Below are 22,144 nucleotides of genomic sequence, written 5' to 3'. Positions count from 1 at the left end.
AAGAAGACATAACACCATTTGAAGTGATCCTTGGTTACAAAATATTCCAGTTTATGTGCACTAATTTTCATTTACAATCTTGCAGTTGCATAGGCCATTTGTTAGGAGTAAAATGGGCTAATATTCACAACTGAATATTGCTCTGTGGCAATATTCACTTGTGAATATTGACATAATACTTTTAGGGTAATACCCTTTCTTTATAACTCTATGTTTTCTTGCTTCTCTTATTCACTTTAAAAGTTTCATTCTTTTCTTTTTCCTGTTCTCTGTTGTTCATAATGATATGTGATTAAAATCAAGGTAATCCCTGTTTAATTATGTAATTTATCAAATACATACTACAGCTATGTGTAATATGAGAAACTTGAAAAACAAGTTATTTACATGAAATGATTTTAGAACATAATAACTTTCACATTTTAGAGAAATAGAACAAATTCCAAATTTAACATAATGTTCATGAAAGAAGTATAATGTCTCTGAAAATTCTCTTTTGGTATGGCTTCTTGTGCTTAAAAAGTTGTATCAACATATTAGAAGTTCTAGAAGACATGATGAAGACATAGCATGAAGACATAGCTCGAAGACATGATGACAGATGGACTAAGAAAATAACAGAATGGTACCCAAGAGGAGCTAGAAGAAAACCTGGAAGACAAAGGCGGAGATGGATAGATGAAATTCATGAGTTTTTGAGTAGTAAATGGATGGCCAGTGCTCAAAACAGAAGGAACTGGAAAGTTGCTGGAGAGGCCTTCATCCTGCAGTGGATTGAAAATGGCTGATGATGATGATTAGAAGTTCTAATAAAAAGTTATAATAATTTTAACAAAAATCCCTTCATATATATATTTGATGAAATTCTATTATAATTATATGAATATTTATAGTAATACCAATTTCTAATGACCAAGGCTGTCATAAGAAATCAAAACTCTTATCTTTTTATGTCTTCTTCACTCATATAAGTTGTTCTCATTGCTGTGAGAAGCAATGAACATCACTGTCACATCACAAACAATTTGCAGCTCTATGAAAAGTGTAACTAAGCCTATTTTACAAAAAGCTCTACAAATATAGGAATGAAGTGAAAATCAATGCAAAAGGCAATTTGACACGGCTGTCCACAGTTAATGAACAGAAATGGAGTTTACTGTTATCGATCCATCCTTTTAGAATTTCCTTGAAATGTACTGAAAAGCACAGATGCCTTTCAGTATGTTTCAAGAATGGGAATTTTTTTTATGAGAACCTTATATTTGTTTTTGACTTGGGGTTTAATTTGTACTACATGCTGATAAGTTAAAAGAAGTGAAAGGGAGAAAAGATAAGTAGTAAGTAAATAAAAATACCTCTCCGAAGAGCATTTTGGGCATCTTGTGTCATTGCATCAGCTTCATCGAGGATAACAAGTTTAAAGCCTGTCCTAAAAATAATAGAAATTAACTGATTTAAACAAAACACTGAGTGTGGTTATCTAAGTGACAACTTCAAGTTAATTCCATGCCATTACACTTAATGGGTATTTAATTATAGAATTAAGAAGGCCAAATGATGCAAGCAAGCAGACATTTTTTTTTCCATCATCCAATAAATAAGTACACACTGGCCAAAAATACGAATCTTTGTATAAGTGAAACCCATTATAATGCTATGCTCAAGGTCCAAAGTATTGCACTGCAATATAAGCAGAATCATGGTAGAAAATTCTAACCACTTTTTGGCTTTAAAACTTCATACGTACTATCAATTTTACTTGTCTTTTTTTTTTTTTTTTTTTGCAGTGCTTTTTTTGTGTGATAATTCCAATACTATGTCTAAGAAAAATCATGCAAAGAATAATAATAATGGAAATAATATGTAATTGCATTGTTTCAAGCTTTTATTGATGTAAAATAAAGTATTTAAAAAAACCAATATTCACATTGATAAATATACATAAACATGATAAACACACATCTTTTGTCAAAAAACTACTTTTCCATGTGTATTGACTGTTATGTCCGTGTTTTGAAATTAACAAACGGTCAAAAATTTGGGAGAAAAAGGAAAAAATAGCATTACCACTAGTTGGGGCATATGATGCAAGAAAGCAAGCATATAGTGTCAAAAAAAAAAAAAAAAAAAAAAAAGCCTTCCCATTTCACCCATCCGGTCACTCCAAATGTTTGTCTAGTTCAGCCTTAAATTTATTTAAGCTATCAACTTCCACTCGCAACAACAGATGGAAGTCTGTTCCAGAAATCAACTACCCACTGGCTAAAGGAAAACTTCTATTCTACAACTGTCTTTCCTCAAATTCAATCTAGGCCCCCTCAGGTTCTTAATCTGAGCAATCTATCCCATCAGCTCAATGGGATAAATTGCTCAAACCATTCAAGGCTTTGTACACCTCAATTAGATCACCTCGCAGGTGCCTAAGTCTCCAGATGCTGCACTTACAGAATTTAAGCCTCACCTGGTAAGTGAACTCCTTTGTTCCTCTCACCAATCTTGTTGCACTTCTCTGTACTCATTCAAGCAACTCTACATCCTTCCTAAAATGAGGCCTCCAGACCTGTAACGCAGTACTCAAGGTGTGGCCTGACCATTGCCATATACAAAGGTATAATCATCTCTTTGTCTCTGTTAGCAAAATTCCTATATATCATTGACAAAACTCCGTAACCTGCTCTGACAGCCCATTTGCACTGCTCAGAGAACTTCATATCCAACTGCACAATTACCCCTAGGTCTTTTTCATTCTCCACCTCCCTGAGTGTAGTACCACACAGTTGGTACGTTTCTCTTGGATTACTGCTACCAATATGTAGTACTTTGCATTTGTCAATATTAAACTTCAGTTGCCACTTCTCAGCCCATCTACCTAACTTTTCTAGATCCTGTTGCAGTAGCATACTGCCTTTACTATTATTAACAACTCTGACAACCGTTGTATCATCTGCAAACATGGATATTAAGCCTGATGTACCTTCATTGATATCATTAATAAATACACAAAACAACAATAGGCCCAGCACGGAACCCTGGAAGACTCCACTAACAAACAACATTAGTACACACAGAGCAGTGTACATTTATTACCACTCTCTGCTGTCTCCCACTCAACCATCCCTTTATCCATAGCAGCAACTTGCCATTAATGCCATACCACACCAATTTGTGCAGCAGTATCAAAAGCTTTCCTCAAATCCAAGTATATGATATCAAAATTTTTTTTTTGCACCCAGTTCCTTTGTGACCACATCGAAGTATCAAATTTGTCAGACAAAACTGCCCCTTAACAAACCCATGCTGTGTCTGAACTATTACTGCAGTCTTGTGTAGGTGATCCTGCATCACTTCTTTAACCAGGGACTCCATTATTTTTCCCCGGAACAAAAGTTAAACTAACAGGTCTATAATTATTTGCATCACCCTTTGAACCCCCTTTGTTAATTGGGGATACACATGCACATCTCCAGTCCATGGGGACCTCCCCTGAATCTAAAGATGCTCTCATAATTACGGCTAAGGGTTTGCTTACTTCTCTCACTGCCTCCTTCAATATAACTGGATAGATTCCATCTGCCCAGGGTGGCTTTTTTTATGTTTAACTTCAACCATTTCTCCTCCACTTTGCTCTCCTTTATTACAAAATCATTTAGCTCCCTGTTAGCGTTTAGTAAACTTCTGTCTCCCCTTCCTTACAGAATTCCTCATGTGTGAATGTAGATGCAAAATACTCATTCTGTTTGTCAGCTATCTGAGTAGGATCAACAGTTGAACCACCAACATCAAGTGGACCAATCTGATTCATCCCCCTTCCTTTTAGGGTTTATATAAGTAAAGAAGTCTTTGCTGTTTTTCTTTGCATCCTTTGCCAAGGATTTCTCATAATCAGCCTACGCTTGCTTAACCTCCTTTGTGACTTGATTACAGACTAGCTTATATCTACCATAGGCTTCTGTGTCACCTGCTAATTTATATACATCCCATGCATTTTTCTTCTCTGCCACGAGCCTCATTAGGTCATCTGAAATCCATTTATGCCTAAATCTTGAACTATATTTCTTAGTTGGTATGAAAAGCGTAGTAGCTTCCAAGATTAATTCCCTGAAGGCCTCCTATTTAGTATTCACTGTTTTTAACATCATCAGTTGATCCCACCGATGAATTAAAAAACTGCCTGAGACCATTGTAGTCACCTTTACGAAAATAAAAACCCTTCTCTTTACCCTTGATGGTAGTTACATCTTTAAGTAAATCCCACATCAGTAGACTGTGATCACTGTCATCTAGTGGTTCCTTTATCTGCATATTCCTAATGCATGAGTTATCACTGCTGATAATCAGATAAAGAGTATTACCCCCTCTGGTTGCCCCTTGAACATGTTGCTGTAGAAAACAATCCTCCAATAAATCCACAAAGGCCTTGCTAGCGTGCAATTGACCAACCACAAGTTCCAGTCAATATCTGGAAAGTTAAAATCCCCCATTACAAGACATTCTGATTTACTGGCCCACTCAATTTTTCTGCACAATTATTCATTGTACTCATTAGGCCTATAACACACTCCTACTCTCATTTTCCTTTTCCAAGTGTTTATGTAACACCAAACTGACTCAACATTGCACTGTCCACCCATGTCAACTGGATGCACTTCCTTAGATTTTATGTGTTTCTTAACTAATAGCATAATCCCTCCTCCCTTCCTACCCTGTCTATCCTTTCTGTACACATTGTACCCCCCAAATTCCAATTCTGCACTGCTTATATCTGTGTGACACCATGTGTCTGTTATCTCAACAATATCTGCCTTTGATGCCGTGATCTGCACTTCGAATTCATCAAATTTATTTATATATACTTCTAGCATTGGTGTACACGCAAGTATACATGCACCTGTTCTTACTCTTAGTTACCCTAACACAGCCCTAACATGTATTTACTTGTTCCATGATGACTTTCAGCAGCTCTTGAAATCCCCAACAACTTGCTCTCTAGGCTGCTGCTGCTCATTACAACAGAAGCAGTGCAAGAATCTTTCGCCTCTGTCTGCAGCTGCTGTTAATCTTTTAGTCTGTGAATCCCCCCAAGCTTTGTTTTTCCTGACCCACATAATGCACTCTGTGTTCTTTCAACTACTAAGTAGACATTAGCGAACAAACTTTTGCACATTTTAGCTGTTACTTTCAAGTCTCATTTTTTTTTAAAAACTGTATCAAGGGTTGGGTTGACTGTTTCATTGCATCTCTTTGTTTCTTTTTATAAATTTCAATCAGGCATTTTAACTGAAATTGAAAGGGAATCTACCTTTTCTGTTTCGAGAAATTTAAGTCCAGTTTGCAAACCAGCTAGTGGCTCTGGCTCCTTGTCTTCTGTTCCATTTGGATCATGACCTTTGCCAGTCAACATTTTCGATTATTTCCAAGTCAGTCATGTGCTCATAGGTAGAACAGCTGTTGTCCCCATCTACCCAACATTCTCTTGTGGCCCCTCTTTCTCTAACTACGAACTGTGCCAGTACTCACTCAGCATTGGCCACGCTTTCTATCAGGCCTTCATTAGCGTACCTTTTCAAGATCAGGTCAGCAGCAGTAGCATCTTCTTCTTCTGTAAAGCCCTCAAAGTCATTCTCTTCATCACTGCCACTGGCTAGTTGGGAGTTACCAGGAATCAGACCTGTGCCCAATATGTTTTTCCAACATTTTGATATACAGTAAAACTTTGATTGTCTTTCACCCGATTTACCATCAGTCTCTGTTAACTATCACTTAACCCCACTACGCTTTAATGCATTGTGATATTTGCGCAACGTCTCACTCAGTCTTTGTTTACAACTCACTGTATATGGTTGTACTTTAACCTCTTGTTTCATATTTTAATAATTTTTATTTAGTAAACCCATTGAAATGACAGAGAAACGTTATCACAAAAAATTGAAATAATCAATCGTCTAAGAAAAAGTGAAAGTGCTACAAGTATAGCATCGGTTTATGGAATAGAAAGAACAACAGTAAATGATATAAAGCATGATGGAGACAAAATCGAAAACCATGTGTCGAAAATAGAAGCCACCGACGGTAATGTTAAAAGTCATAAAACAGTGAAGCTTGCTAAAAATGGACAACTGGATACTGCACTGTTTCAATGGTTTGTTCAAAAATATAGCTAAGGAATTCCATTGTCAGGACCTATAATAATCGAAAAAGCCATTGAAAATCAATAAAAAACTAGGCCATGGTATTTGACAGTTGTCGATCCAGGGTGAGAAGCTAAGTACAGCAGTTTCTGTTTATTGTGAAAAACTACAGAAGGAAATAGCTGATCAAAGTTTGGTTAAAGACCAAATATACAATTGTGATGAGACTGTCTTAATTGGAAGGAAGGCACTACCTCAAAAGACACTGGCCTCAATGACTGAACATATGGCACTAAGATATAAGATGAAAAAATATCGCATCACTTTATATAGTTGATTCCGGTTATTTGGGACACATTGGGACTAGTGCATTTTTGCCCAATTATGCGAAGTTTCATGTAAATAGTTAAAAATACAGCTTTACGATTGATTTTTCTGTACGATCAAATCATGTTATGATGGACTCGCCATAGTAAAGTACCGTTCACTATATGATATGTAGTAAGCGCCAGTCATTGTGATCACATTTGTGAATTGAATTTTAATTCTATTAAACAGCGATTCTAATTAGCGAAAATAGGAGGAATATTATCCACAGGCTATAAAGTAAAGATATAATAAGTACAAATTTACACTTTATTACCTTACCAATTAAAAAATTAAGCGATATGTGAAAATCAGAAGAATATTTTCCACAAATTAGCAAAATAAAAATAAATTTAAGCTTATGTGCATAGTTTAATTAATACGTACTGTAATATGTGCATACTAACTAGTTAACATTTCTGTTCACTGACATTTGTGGGGGGGGGTTAAATTTTAAAACAGTAAAAAAGATAAGCAATCAATAACAAAGAACACTGCACACACTCAAATTGCAAGTAACATGATACACACAAGTGAGAACAGAGTATCAAATTACGAAGCGTAAAAAATAGGAATGAAGAGAAGATTCTGAAAATTAATTTTTTTATATGATTGAAGATTTCATGGAAGTGTAAACACATTTCACCATAATAACCCACAGAATGCCAGCTGTCCGTATTATCGCAAATTCAATAAGATCGAGTGTACTATCTGTTTATAATAGATTGCACTAATAGAAAAGCCCAATAAACAGGGGACTGCTAATTGTTTTGTTTTTATTGTTTATCGTTGTGACTTCCAGAAATCTGACTGAACCACGTGGAATGGTCAGAGACAATCGTAGGGTAATCTCAAGTGCTGCTGTCTCCTGCCTCGATTAAACGGCATGTTGTCCCAATTGAGCGAAGTAAACCCTGGCTATTTTCTCGATTGGGTTCTTTAAGATTTGTCCCAAATAAACGGCTGCCCCGATTAACCGGTGGCCCAAATAACCGGAATTCACTGTATAATGGTATGTGCTGATGCCAGCAGTAGTCATAAATTGCCTTTGGTTGTTATAGGAAAACCAAAAAAGCTTAGCTCATTTAAAAATATTAATTTAAATGCTTTTCCAATTGAATATTTCTCACAAAACAACGCGTAGATGACCCAAGATATATTTCATGATTGGTTTCATAAAATATTTATACCATTTTTTCGATCACATTTGGCATCAAAAGGCTTACAACAACGTGCAATGCTACTGATGGGCAATGCGCTACTCATCCCATACACGTATGTGATTTAAAAAGCGATGATGGCAAAATATCATGCCACTTTCTGCCAGCAAACACTATATCTCTCATTCCACTGATGGACCAAGGAGTGATTGAGAGTATGAAACGTCGTAATAGCAAAATGTTCTTTCAAAAACTTGTTTCGGCAGAAAATAAATTAGATGTGATAGATTTTTGGAAAAGCTATGCTATAAAAGACACATTTTTCAATGTCACTGATGCCTGGAATGATGTTCCAGTTCAAACAATACAAAGAAGTTGGAATAAGTTGTGACCAGAAATATATTCAACTAATACAGAAACCATTCCAAAAGAAACTGAAATTTTCCAGTTATTAGCATTAGTAGAGGCATACGATGCAAGAAAGAAAGCTTATGCAGCATCAGCCAAAAAAAAAAAAAAAAACTCTCCCATTTCACCCCTCCATTCATTCCAAATGCTATGTCCAAGCTCAGCCTTAAATTTATTTAGGCTATTAGCTTCCACAACAAAAGATGGAAGCCTGTTCCACCAATCAACTACCCGCTGGCTAAAGGCAAATTTCCACACATCTATTCTACAACCATCTTTCCTCAATTTGAAATTGTGACCCCCCTTGGGTTCTTAGTCTGAGCAAGAGGAAGAATCCCATCAGCATTCAGCTTGCTCAACTCAGTCAAGGCCTTATACACCTCAATCAGGTCACCTCCTCTCCAGGTGCTGCAATTTGCAGAACTTCAGCCTTTCTTGGTAACAGCACTCCTTTTTCCCCCCTCACCAATCTTGTTTCCCTTCTTTGTACTCCTTATAGCAACTCTACATCCTTCCTAAAATGAGACCTCCAGACCTGTACACAGTACTCTAGGTGTGGCCTGACCATTGCCTTGTATAATGGGATAAACACCTCCCTGTCCTGCCCTGGCAGCCCGTCTGCACTGCTCAACGAACTTCATACTTGACTGCACAGTTATCCCCAAAGTCCACTTCCCTGAGTGTAGTACCACAGAGTTGGTACGGTTTTTTTTCGGTTATCGCTACCCATATGCAGTACTTTGCATTTGTCAATGCAAACTTCAGTTGCCACATTTCAGCCCATTTTCCCAACTTATCTAGATCCAGTTGGAGTAGCTTACTGTCTTTATTGTTGTTAACAACCATGCCGACCTTTGTATCATCTGCAAACGTGGACATTAAAGCTGATATACCTTCATCAATATCATTGATAAATGTACAAAACAACAATGGGCCCAACACCGAACTCTGGGGAACTCCACTAACAACATTTTTCCACGAAGAGCACTGTCGATTAATTACCACTCTCTGTTGTCTCCAACTCAACCATCCCATTATCCATTCTAGAAACTACCCCTTAATGCCATACCTCTCCAATTTGTACAGCAGTCTTCCATGTGCAACAGGATCAAAAGCTTTCCTGAAATGCAAGTATATGATATTAAAATTATTTTTGGCATTCAGTTCCTTTGTGACCACATCATAGTATCCAATCAAATTGGTCAGACAAGACCTCCTTTAACAAACCCATGCTGTGTCTTAACTATTACTGAAGTCTTGTCTAGATTATCCTGCAATGCTTCTTTAACCAGTGATTCCATTATTTTTCCCGGAACACAAGTTCTTAATTGTCAGAAATCCTTCTGACGGATGTCAGAGGATTTTGACGAATCTTGATGCTAAGAAAGCTCCAGGTCCTGATGGTATTTCTCGATTTGTTCTCAAAACCTGTGCTCCTAAACTTACTCCTGTTCTTTGCCGCCTTTTATCACTTTATTATTCCAAAGATGTTTTTCCTTCTGCTTGGAAATTTGCTCATATTCAGCCAGTTCCTAAAAACGGTTACAAATCCCTCCCATCCAATTATCATCCCATTGCAATTACTTCTACTCTTTCTAAAGTAATGGAGAAATCAATTAACCGCCAACTCTTAAACTACCTAAAAACTTTCCGTCTGATCAACGATCGCCAGTATGGATTCCGTCAGTGTCGATCCACGGGTGATATTCTGGCTTATGTTACCCATTTATGGAGTAATTCAATGGAAAAGTTCGGTGAAACACAAGCATTTGCTCTTGACATCTCAAAGGCTTTCAATCATGTTTGGCATAAAGGTCTTCTAAACAAGCTTCCTTCTTATGGTTTGCCAACTGTTTTTTGTAATTGGTTATCCAGTTTTCTCTCTGATCGCTAACTGAGGATGATGGTAGATGGCTCTCTGTCTTCTAACTTCTACACTAATGCTGGTGCCCCCCAAAGTTAAGTTCTTTCCCCCACTCTTTTCCTCTTATATATTAATGACCTTCTTCCAAAGACTGGAAATCTTATCCATAGTTTTGCCGATGATAGCACATTGCATTCCATTTTCCATTTTGAGAAACCTTGTTCTGCTCAATCAGCTTCGACTTCTCAAAAATCTGTTACCAATTCCTTAAATGCCGATCACCAGGTGATTCTCCAGTGGGGCAAAGACAACTTAGTTGATTTCAATTCTTCTAAAACTCAGTCTTGTCTTATATCTCGCAAAAAGGATTCTTCTGCTCCTATGCTTATCTTTGGTGACACTACGATTTCTAGGCAAAATGATATATCTCTTTTGGGGATTACCTTAATTTCTAATCTCTCTTGGCACAAGCACATTACAAATATTGCTTCCTCTGAATCTAAAAAACTTGGTTTTCTCTTTCGCTCTTGGTGTTACTTTTCTTCCAAACAGCTGTTCACTCTTTACAAATTGCAAATTTCCCCTACCATGGAATATTGTTCCCACATCTGGGGTGGTGCCCCCAAAACCTCTCTCAGGCTTCTTGATTCCGTTCAGAAGAGGGCAGTTAGGTTAATTAATGATTCATCTCTAACAGAGTCTCTCCCCACTCGCTGTCTCAGAGACGTACTGTTTCTGCTGCATGCCTGTTGTACAGATATTTCCATGGGCACTGTTCTTCCGAATTGGCTTCTATAATTCCCGCTCTCTCTCTTTCAAAACCGTTCAAACACATGCTGACACCAGTCAACATCCATTTACTGTCCAACTTCAAACCCACAGAACCAACTTTTCATCTTCCTTGTTTATTCATTCAACTGCCGTTTTCTGGAACAACCTTCCTTCATACGTATTTCCTGAAAATTACAGTCTACAGAAGTTCAAGTCCAATGTCAACAAATATCTTCTTTCGTCTTCTTAACCTCCAACCCAAGCACAGCACTAAGTACTATGTTTTCTAATACCTCTCATGTTTGGGGTTTACATAAAAAAAAAATAATAATAATAAATCCTTCTAAAACTCAGTCTTGTCTTATATCTCGCAAAAAGGATTCTTCTACTTCTATACTTATCTTTGGTGACACTCCAATTTCTAGGCAAGTTGATACATCTCTTTTGGGGATTACCCTGACTTCTAATCTCTCTTGGCACAAGCACATTAAAAAATATTGATTTCTCTGCATCTAAAAAACTTGGTTTTCTCTTTCGCTCTCGGCATTACTTTTCTTCCAAACAGCTGTTCACTCTGTACAAATTGCAAATCTGCCCTACCATGAAATATTGTTCCCACATCTGGGGTAGTGCTCCCAAAATCTCTCTCTCATGCTTCTAGATTCCATTCAGATGAGGGCAGTTAGGTTAATTAATGACTCCTCTCTAACAGAGTCTCTCCACTCTCTGTCTCGTACACAATTATGGGCTTCCAATTTCCGCACAAACAGACAAGAAGAGGTTGTCCTGGCCAGAGCCCGAATAGGCCACACTCATTTGATCCATCTATTCCTGTTATCAGGTAATGACCCTCCACAATATTTGCATTGCCACAGGCCACTCACAATAAAACACTCCTGGAATGCACCTTGTATAACAAATCCCATCTAATTTCTTTCACTTCTCTCTCAAACTTACAGGAATTGTCACTTAGCCATATCATAGGCGAAAATTCAAACCTTACAGAATTTTTCTTCTTTCTGAAACGAATAGGTTTATATAACAGTTTCTAACTGCTTCCATAGAAGCCAATAAAATTAGTATTAACTACTATGATAGGTGCAATATGGCCTAGTAGCCTTTGCACCAGAAAAATCCAAGCACAACAACAACTATGTCTCATAGACATACTGTTTCTGCTACATGCTTTTCTACAGATACTTCCATGGGCACTGTTCTTCTGAATTGACTTCTATAATTCCCGCTCTCTCTTTCAAAACAGTCCGAACACGTGCCACCACCAGCCAACATCCATTTACTGTCCAACTTCAAACTCACAGAACCAACTTTTCATCTTCCTCGTTTATTCTTTCAACTGCCGTTTTCTGGAACAACTTTCTTCCTATGTCTTTTCTGAAAATTACAGTCTACAGAAGTTCAAGTCTAATGTTAACAAATATCTTTTCTTGTCTTCTCAACCTCCAACCAGCACAGTACTAAGTACTATAGGTTATAATACCTCTTGTGTTTGGGGTTTTCATAAAAAAAAAAAAAAATTTAAACTAACAGGTCTGTAGTTACTTGTGTCACCTTTTGAACCCCTTTGTGAATTGGTGTTACATTTGCACACCTCCAGTCCATGTGGCCCTTCCCTGAGTCCAAGGAAGCTGTCATAATTATGGCTAAGGATTTGCTTGAACGGTTATGCTCGAATGTTAAAAATAACTTAAAAATATTTTGATAGAGGAAGTAAATGATTGAGGAAGTAATTGACTGGATATGGACAAAAAGGACATCAGGATGCAAAATTTTATACGATGATGAAATCGTGCAAAGAGTGATAATTTCAGATGATTCTGAAACTGAAGATGAAGAAAAAGCTGCTGATGAAAAAACAAACATAATTAGCTACCATGAAGCTGAAACTACATCAAAGTGCACTGAGTGGTTCAAGGTACAAGAAGCAGATGCTATGCAAGTGTTGCTTTTGCGTAAAATTCGTAACTTTGCTGCCCAAAAGGCTCAAGGGGTAATTAAACAAAAGAAATTGACTGACTATTTTAGAAAATAAATTTAATTATGTAATATCGTTTTCTTTTAAATTTTTTTTAATGACATTAGAACAATGTTGTATGTACTGTATATAATATTGTTTTCTTTTAAATTTTTTTTACTAAGTCAAAATATTAAAAATAGGTATGTACATAGATATCTGTACTATGATTTTTTGATGGCCCTGTAAAAAATAAATAATAATTAAAGTTTAATTAAATTTCATTAGGTTATGTGTTATGTAATAAAATAAACAAGTTAGATGACCCAGTCTATTGTATGTATAATATTTTTAATGTACATATTCTATTATCTGTCTATTTGATTATCCGTCATGGTCTCGGTCCTGTACCCTGATGGATAATTGAAGTTGTACTGTACACCTTTTTATCATGGTTTCCCATGCTTCGCCACCAATGTAAAAAACTTCCTTTAAGTCTTCAGCTTCTTTAAAAATGAGGTAACAGAATACTCACTAGTGATCATTTGCTGTATCAGTCTTGCGGTTGTTCATTGACTATATCCTTGATGTGGTGTTTTTTGGTAAGTAGCTCACTCGGATTTTACCAGGATTTAGCAGGAGGATGGGTAGGACAGTTATCCAGCAGCAAGAGAGCTTTGGTATCCAGCCCTTGTTTCCATAAGTATTTACGTAACATTGGGTTCAAATTGCCTATGAAACCAGTTTTCAAAAATGCTGGAAGTCATCCACGCATTTTTGCTAAAGTCATAGGTAAATGGCATAGAGGCCATGTTCACATGTGGAAGCACTGTAGTGATTTAAACTTTCCGCAAAGTGGCTTCAATTTGTGATTTCCTGTTTGGTTTAGACAGAAAAGTATGGTCACTCTCTGTCTTTCATTTGCCTGAAGCCTTGTGTTCTTTGAACATCATTCTTACAAGCCAGAGTGGAATTAGGTAACATTTTATAACAAAATCCAGTTTCATCACAGTTATATACCTGTCCTGTAGTATAGCCACCATCTTCAATTATTGGCTGAACATATCTCACCTGATATAGCCATTTTTCTAATTCCATGCTGAATTTTAAAATGTGTTTGTTTGGGAATTTCTTAGGCACATCGGCATCTATGGCCACAGTGTGCCAAATTAAAATGTGTTAGCCATCCATTACTTGCAGTGAACTCATTTCCATGAAGATTACTTATGGACTCATTTCCATGAAGATTACTTGTTGACTCATTTCCATGAAGATCGTTGTGGAATTTTTTAGCTTGGTTTGCAGATAGAGGTGTGCCTTTAGATCATTCTTGAACAAATCACTGAAACAGCTTTATCCAATTGTTTGTCTTGAGATTGCCACGAGCATTTTCATTCCAGTCCATCACTTGTTTCCATAGACTTGGCTGCATCACAAAGTTTCTCCTCTTCTTTCTTCCATTCACGCCAAGGTCTCTAGCCACTTGAGTTTGCTGGACTCTGGACTTAGTGATAGGTGGCGTAGTGATGGTTGTATTAAAAGCTTATGGAATTGTGCTCCTTTTTTTTTAATGTATAAGCGTGGTTTAAAGAGTAGTTACATTTATAAAATATATGACACGAATAGAGAACTTCGGTGAGTCATAGGATAAAATTTTATTGCAGGTATTGGAAGAGACACACAAGATATCAGTGTTGTTTGGAAATTGTCTTTGAACTCTAAGAGCGACATATATAGATCGTAGCCTCATGGGCTTACCACAGAGGATTTTTCCTTGTGAAAATTCCCATAGACTTTACATTGTCCCGTTGAAATAACATTACGCAAAATGGAGACTTGTTATCTTATTGCCTTGGAAATTTACTGGCTTTGGGTAAGTAGCTCACTTTAGGGAGAAGCCATTAAATATTTATATGTCACTATATACTGGGAATATATCATTCTTATTAGTTAGATTTCACATTTACATTTCGGAAAAGTCCCATAGGTTAACGTGGGGCTAGTTTTGGGCTACTTTAAAAGAAACTTAAAGTGGCTATAACTCTCTTAATTTTGGAGTTGTGCATCTTACTTTGGAAGAAAAGAATCTACTTGAAATTACTCATTTTGTAAATAATTTTGTGGCGCCCCCTGTCCGTTAAGGGCTGAGACCCGTAAACCAACCTTGATGAATTCTTCAATTCTTATGCAGATTTCATCCTGGGTCGGGTAAAGCGTCAATATAGACATATATTGTTAAACTGTTGAAATTAATTGGTTGTTGTCTTCTGAATTACTTGTTTAATAAGGCGCATTATAGCCATAGTAGCTTATGCACCTTTAAACTCCCATAACAACAACAACAACAACTTGTTTAATAAACAATGTCAGAAGAAGACCGAGATATTACTTGGTCCCAGGAATTTGAAGCATATTCTTCTTCTGTTGATTTTGCAACAAAACAGGTGTCTCCTAACAAAGAATCTTTTCAGATACCAGTAAAGCATAAAGGTAAAAGGAAATCAAAGACCCCTAAAACTGTTACAAAGGGGGAAAAAGACAAAACTAAACTTAAAACAAAATTGGATAAAAATAAGACTTTGAATGATGAAGAAGATAAGAACAGCCAGTCTCTCGTTAGAGAAGTTCGAGCTAGTACAGCCAAGAACAGTGAGGGCTATGGTGTTCTTGATTTCTCAAGTGATACAGGGGATAAAATAGTTAATGTTTGTAGTAGGGAGGACCAAGAGATTTCTTTTATAGATGGTTTGAACCTCGGAGGATCATTACATGCCTCAGAGGTGTATGTGACATTGGCTTAGATAAGAAGGGCTTTAGGAGAAATAATGTCTAAAGATTCAAGTAAAATAACAAAACCAGCATCTAATAGAATTTATGATCTCTGGGCTGATGTGGAGGCGGTGACCACAGCTTTGGTTGTGGACAATGAGCACCTTAAGGTACGTGCTAGGGATCTGGGGGAAGAGTGCTTCTCAGATAAAAGAAATGTTAGATTGCCAGATTGAACTTCATAAGAAGTCTTATGCAGAGGTAGTGCGGCAGAATCTCAAGTTGGTTGATCCTGTTGTTAACCAGAATAAACCAAGATCCAAACAGAGGACTGACAGTGCAAGTCGGGATAGATCCTTATCAGTTCCTAGAGGTGTGGCTGATCCTCAGAATCTAATTATTTTTAGGCCTACTGAGGACTCTTCCTTGAGTTCGAGTCAGGATATAAAGCAATGACTTGTGGTTAAGTCATTAAGCATGACCACAAGGAGATGAAAGTAAAAAGTATCCGTCTCCTTAGGAATAGGGGGATCCTTGTGGAGCCCACAAATTCGGTGGATGCTAATAGGATCTATTCTGCTTCTGCTTTGAAAGAGATAGGTCTTACAATGGAGAAACCTTGGTTATCTGATCCAATAGTGTTAATATATGGTGTCCCTCGTGAATATGTTAAGGAGGAAATACTTGATCTTTTCATTAAAAACTTAAAAATCTATGGTTTCTCGCAGGATGATTTTTTGATTTTTTTTTTTTTTTTTTTTTGGTAGTTGTTGGCGCATCGGCTTCTGTGGCCATAATGCACCTCCCAAGGTTTTTGCAGTACTTTGATCCAAGCCCGAGGCGGGATTCGAACCCGAGACCTTTGGGTTGCCAGGCAGGCACTTTACCCACCTGGCTAGCCCTGTCGGCCTTGCAGGATGAAGTTAAAGACGAGGTGACTTTCAGATTTAGTTCTGGATCGGGTGCAAAGGTGGTTAATTGGGTGGTTGGATTCAGTCCTCGCATGATGCGGTATATTTTAGATAGCAATAGAATCTATCTACGATTTATATCACAGATTCTGTAAGTTTACAATTGTAAGCAAGTGTTTTCGTTGTTTGGGGTATGGCCACTCGGCACAATTTTGTTCGCAGTTTCTTGTGGACACTGTGCAGAGGGTGGTCATGTCTACGGAGATTGTCCCCATAAAGAAGACTCTCCAAAATGTATCAACTGCAAGAGACGTAGTAGAGATTACAATCATTCTGTAAGGGATGCCAAGTGTCCAGAATACTTAAAAGCAGTACAACTTACGGACAGCAGAACCAAACATGAGTGATAATGGTTCAAATTCAGCAACAGTGTTGGCCGATAAGAATCCAATTTTAGGTAATATTATATATGAGGGGATAAAGTTCTTCAGATAAATGGTCAGAGTGGCAATGGATGAGGTCATGGGGTTTTGTCAATGATATATATAGGAATTTTGCTAGCAGGGAGAAGGAGGTGATTGTCCCTCTGTATAAGGCAATGGTCAGGCCACGCCTTGAGTACTGCTTACAGGTCTGGAGGCCTCATTTTAGGAAGGATGTAGATTTGCTTGAGTGTATACAGAGAAGGGTAACAAGATTGGTGAGGGGAATGAAGGGATCCTCTTACCAAGAGAGGCTTAAATTCTGCAAATTGCAGTGGCTGGATACTAGGCACCTGCGCAGTGATCTGATTGAGGTGTATAAGGCCTTGAATGGGTTGAGCATGCTGAATTCTGATGGGATCCTTCCACTTGTTCAGATTACGAACCTAAGGGGGCATAAATTCAAATTAAGAAAAGACAGATGTAGAATAGATGTGCGGAAATTTGCCTTTAGCCAGCAGGTGGTTAATTGCTGGAACAAACTTCCATCTGTCGTTGTGGAAGTTGATAGGTTAAATAAATTTAAGGAGGAACTGGACAGGCATTTGGAGGGAATGGTGTGATTTTTTTTTTTTTTGGCTGATGCTGCATAAGCCCATACACTTGCTTTCTTGCATCACATGCCACTACTACTACTACTACTACTAGAATAACAGCATTTGAAAATAATTTTGATATTATTTGCATACAGGAACCCTTTCATTCGCTTGACAAACCTCCAAAAAGTGCCACAGTTGTTATAAATAATGATCTGGTTGTTACCAACATTACAGGTCTGTGCACGGACACTGATCTGTTTAATGATTTCTACACCTTTCATAAATTTTTACATTGCATCTGTTTACTGTGTACCTAGTGAAGACATACAATTGACTGTCCATTGTTTGGACAATATATGTACTAATTTTGCTTCTAAAAATCTTATAATAACAGCGGATCTAAATGCCAAATCCAACTTCTGGCACAACGGTTTTACTGATCCTAGAGGATTAGCTCTCGAGGATTTAATTTCATCCTACAACTTAAGTGTGCAAAACTTGTCTGACAAGCCGTTCACATTCTCTACTGTGAATGGCAAATCAAACGTAGATGTCACTCTTACCACAATTAAAACAGATGAAATTCTAACTGACTGGGATGTTATTCCAAACCTTGTGAATAGCGACCACCCCACTATTGTATTTGGTTTGAAGCCTCGACAGCAATCTAATGATTCACAGCTACACGATCTTAAACGTTTCTCAATGAATACCATTAAATGGAACAAATTCAGAGATTACCTTCTCACTATTTTCTCTGCAGATGTTGTAGATAATTTAAACGCTGACGGCAATGGAATTTACAAATTTTGTCCAGACCCACCTGTATTTGGCAATGGAGTACTCAGCCAAAAGAAAGCAGACAAGAAGAACTCAAAAGAAAGTTGTTGGAAAAATTTTGTAACGGATATAGGAAATAAAGAGCCGTGGGGCTTGCTTTACCGGATATCAAGGAACAAAATGGCTTGCGGAGATGTTTATAACACAGTTAAAGTAGATGGTCAAGAGACTCAAGACTGGATGTCTATGGTGGATTCCATAATTAACAACCTATTCCCTAAAGATATATTGGATCTATCCCCAAAGATATATTGGATCTAGATTCACCTGAACAAATGCAAATATGTCATGATAAGTATGAAGGACCATCAGACATTGAACCCTTTTCACTCCTGGATTTGGGCTCTGCCGTGGCAAAGCTCAATGGTAAGAAATGCCCTGGTATTGACCTGATTGACCTGACACAGTCATAGTTAAATTTTTTCCACACATTCTTTTAAATTTGATGAATAAGTGTTTACTAGAAAATATTTCTTCGTCAATGGAAAATAGCTCTACTAAAGATACTGCACAAGCCTGAGAAATTAATATCAGATCCACAGGACTACAGACCTATTTCGCTTTTAGCAAACCTGGGGAAATTGTTTGAGCGAATGTTAGCCCCAAGAATCCAAAAAATGCTAGAAGATCATCAGTTATGTTTAGAAGCACAATACGGCTTCAAGAAAGGACGGTCGACTGAAGATGCTATAAATCTTCTAACCAACTATGTATCTAACTCACCTGCTAAATACGTACTCGCTGTGTTTGTGGACTTTCAGGGCGCGTTTGGTGGGAAAGTGCCCTCAGGAGCTTGAGATCCGCAGTGTGATGCGTATATTTACAGTGTTATGCGATCGTACTTTAGCGACAGACATATTAAGGTGGTGGCAAAACATCTTACGTACTGGGCTCAGATTTCAAGAGGATGCCCCCAAGGATCAGTGTTGGGACCTCTCCTCTGGAACACTGTGCTGGATCAATGGTTAACGCGGGAACACAATGGTATCAGTAAGATTAGCCTATGCGAGTGATTTGGTTTATCTTTGCTGATGAAAACACAAGGAGAATAACTGAAGAGAAAATACAGCCTATCTTGGATGACTTGATGTCATGGGCTACAGTCAACAAACTGAAAATATCTCCCAGTAAAACCAGTTTTATGACTTTTAAGAACCATTTTAGCCACAACAGACCGCCCAGAATCCGACTAAATAATACCCAAATACCATATGTATCCCAAACTAAGTATTTGGGAATCACCTTAGATGATAAACTCAGTTTTCTGCCTCATGTCAAAATTCAGGGAAAAAATCAGTTTTTTTCAGAGCCTCAGTTATCAGAGTCTCAAGGAAAGAGTGGGGATTATCAAAGAAAACCTAGAACCTTTACTATAAAACCATATTTTTGCCTATTATATCATACGCAGCAAGTATTTGGTACCAAAAAGTATCAAAGGTAAAAGTGAAACAGAAACTTATTTCCTTCCAAGGACTGTTTCAAACAACGCACTCCAAATACTTGGTGGTACGATTCCTGTAGATTTATATATTGCTTTTCGGGGTTTGATTTACTACCTAAAAAAAGGACAATCTAAGACAATGCTTGGAATTACATGAAATAACTCCAAGCATTGGAGTTATTTCATGGTTTAGACCTTCTATGACAACTTCTTATCTGATAACAGGGAATGGGTCCCTCCAGGCTAAGTTATTTGAGCGTGGCCTGGAGCTTGATCCGTACTGCACATGCAGGGAATATGAAACGTGGATTCATGTTCTTCTGAACTGTCCATTGTACTCTCATTAGAGCACATTTAATGTCTGCGGTTCCAAACTTATGGGAGAATAATGTAAATATCTTAGTTGAAGACCATAATAACTTTACTGCTCTGCAAACCTTCTCAAGATCAGTTTTCATATTGAGGACTCAGCTAAGAACTTCAGCTTCTTCTGGGAATTGACTTCACAAATGACCAAAAGACAAAAGGTTTAAGCGGAAACAGAAGATTTAAGTTAATTGTTATTGTGTTGACTTATATGGATTGCTATTGTGTTGATTTATGTTAATTAATGTTGCATTGATTTTGGCCAATTGTTATTGACAAGATTTATGTCAATTGTTATTGTAAAGATGTATGTTATATATTGTTTTCTTGGTTCTCAGTAATTCAGAGACTCTGAGCATATTTTAAAAAAAAAGTATTGTATATATCTGTTTAATATAATAATTAGTGGGTGTAAGTGAGGATAATTTGTGGAAGTTCTCCACTAGTAATTCATTTGTTGACACCTACTGGTATTGGACTACATCCGGTGGGTGCAGGACTTGTGCATTCGGCACAAATACATAACGTCAACCCGGGCCTAGAGAAGGCACTGGGCAACAGCTGTCTTATATTAGCGGTGGTAAAATACCTCGCACATGTTTTTAGGCTAGATTTGTTGAGGTTCTACACCAAAACAGATGAACTAGGTGGAGATGAGCTTTTGCCTAGGAGAAACCCTTGACTCTGGGATACACGTATGAAGTGCACCAGGAGGTATAATATAATGTCTTATATATGTGTAACGACAATGTTAATGTATATAAAATTGTATATATATATCTTTTTGTAAATATTGTATATGTAATAATTGTGTGTGTACAAATAAATGGAAATGAAATGGACTCTGGACTTGATTCTATCAAGAGCAGTATTTTTTCCTTCTACAGTAAACTTCTTCCTTTTTTTGAAGTTTCAGATATTTCTTTAAATTCCTACTAAAACTAAAATGCTTGAATTGTTGCTCAAGTGAATAGCTTATTGTGTATGAGTTCATTAAATAAAACAAGACAGCTTGTCAATTTGTTCATTTGAAATATAAATGAAATAGATCATTACTGGCATAAAACAACAAAAGGATTGTGTTTTGTAGCAAATGATGTCTGTAATTTTACATGCATTCTATGAACTTTTTAACAAAATACTGTACATATTCAAACACTCTGCAGTAAAGTTAAAGTCATTTATTATTGATCTTACAGAAATCAAAGGATAATGCGTATTGTGGATTTGCGTTAACTGAAAATATCACCACAAATTCACAAGGAATCCAAAATGTTGATCTTCGGTGACTAAAAACACGTTTCAACTGAAGAAAAATGGGAACAATGCTTGCGTTACATTATAAGGGAAATCGTGTCTTAACAAATTTCGTTTTAATGGGTTTCATCTTTATTAAGACAATCGCAGACAGAAGAAATGCAAATAGATGCAAATTCAACTGTGATGTGGGGTGATGATGTGTTGCCTTGTTCAGTACAAAGACTGCATAAGCTGTTTGACTGCAGCAGTCTGAAGCCAGAATGGGGAAAATGCATGATCTATCAGACTTTGAAAAAGGTCTTATTGTGGGTGCACATTTAGCAGGAGTCATGATTCAAGAAACGAAAGAAGACTTAACTGGTTTCTCAAAAGCATCCATCTCAAAGGTTTTTATTTTCTGTTTATACTCCGGCACGACAACCAAGTCAGTAGAGTTTACAATAAATCGTCGATACAAATATTTATCGTATTTAGTAGTCACGGGCTTGAACCCCGGTCCACTCAAGGAATGCGTGCTATGCACTCTCGCTCCTGACCACTGGGCTACGTCAGGCCTAAAAAAATGTGGAACGCTTCACGATTTTGCGTGTCATCCTTGCGCAGGGGCCATGCTAATCTTCTCTGTATCGTTCCAATTTTAGTATATGTACTGCCGAAGCAAGTACAAACTGGAAAACAAGCATTTCTTCCACATCTCAAAGGCATAAATGTGGCAGAAAATCAATACTTCAAAAGCAAAGGCATCATACTCTAAGGACTCCATGGAAAAATAGGGCATCCAGTGTGCAGCAAATAGTTTTTTGTTGAAATGGGGCAGTTCTGGGCTGTACCATGCACAGAGAATTGAAGAAATTGGGTACTGGCAGT

At 37.3% G+C, this 22,144-nt stretch overlaps 1 protein-coding gene and 1 non-coding gene across 2 annotated transcripts in view; both read right to left on the bottom strand.

The window, feature by feature from the left end:
• The window catches only part of RfC3 (replication factor C subunit RfC3), a 144,641-nt gene that overhangs the window by 85,049 nt on the left and 37,448 nt on the right, over window positions 1-22,144 (bottom strand). Inside the window, exon 5 of the mRNA XM_090384506.1 lies at window positions 1,356-1,429. Within this exon, the coding sequence (XP_090240632.1) occupies window positions 1,356-1,429 (74 nt within the window). The remainder of the gene's footprint in view (window positions 1-1,355; window positions 1,430-22,144) is intronic.
• On the bottom strand, window positions 21,836-21,942 carry LOC150091545 (U6 spliceosomal RNA). The gene has a single exon (XR_016547787.1). It is a non-coding gene; the product is annotated as a U6 spliceosomal RNA (small nuclear RNA).

The sequence above is a fragment of the Mastigoproctus giganteus genome, chromosome 1 (genome assembly GCF_048544385.1).
Source record: "Mastigoproctus giganteus isolate SK-2022 chromosome 1, ASM4854438v1, whole genome shotgun sequence".
NCBI lineage: Eukaryota > Metazoa > Arthropoda > Arachnida > Uropygi > Thelyphonidae > Mastigoproctus > Mastigoproctus giganteus.
This window is presented reverse-complemented; position numbering and strand designations above follow the sequence as displayed.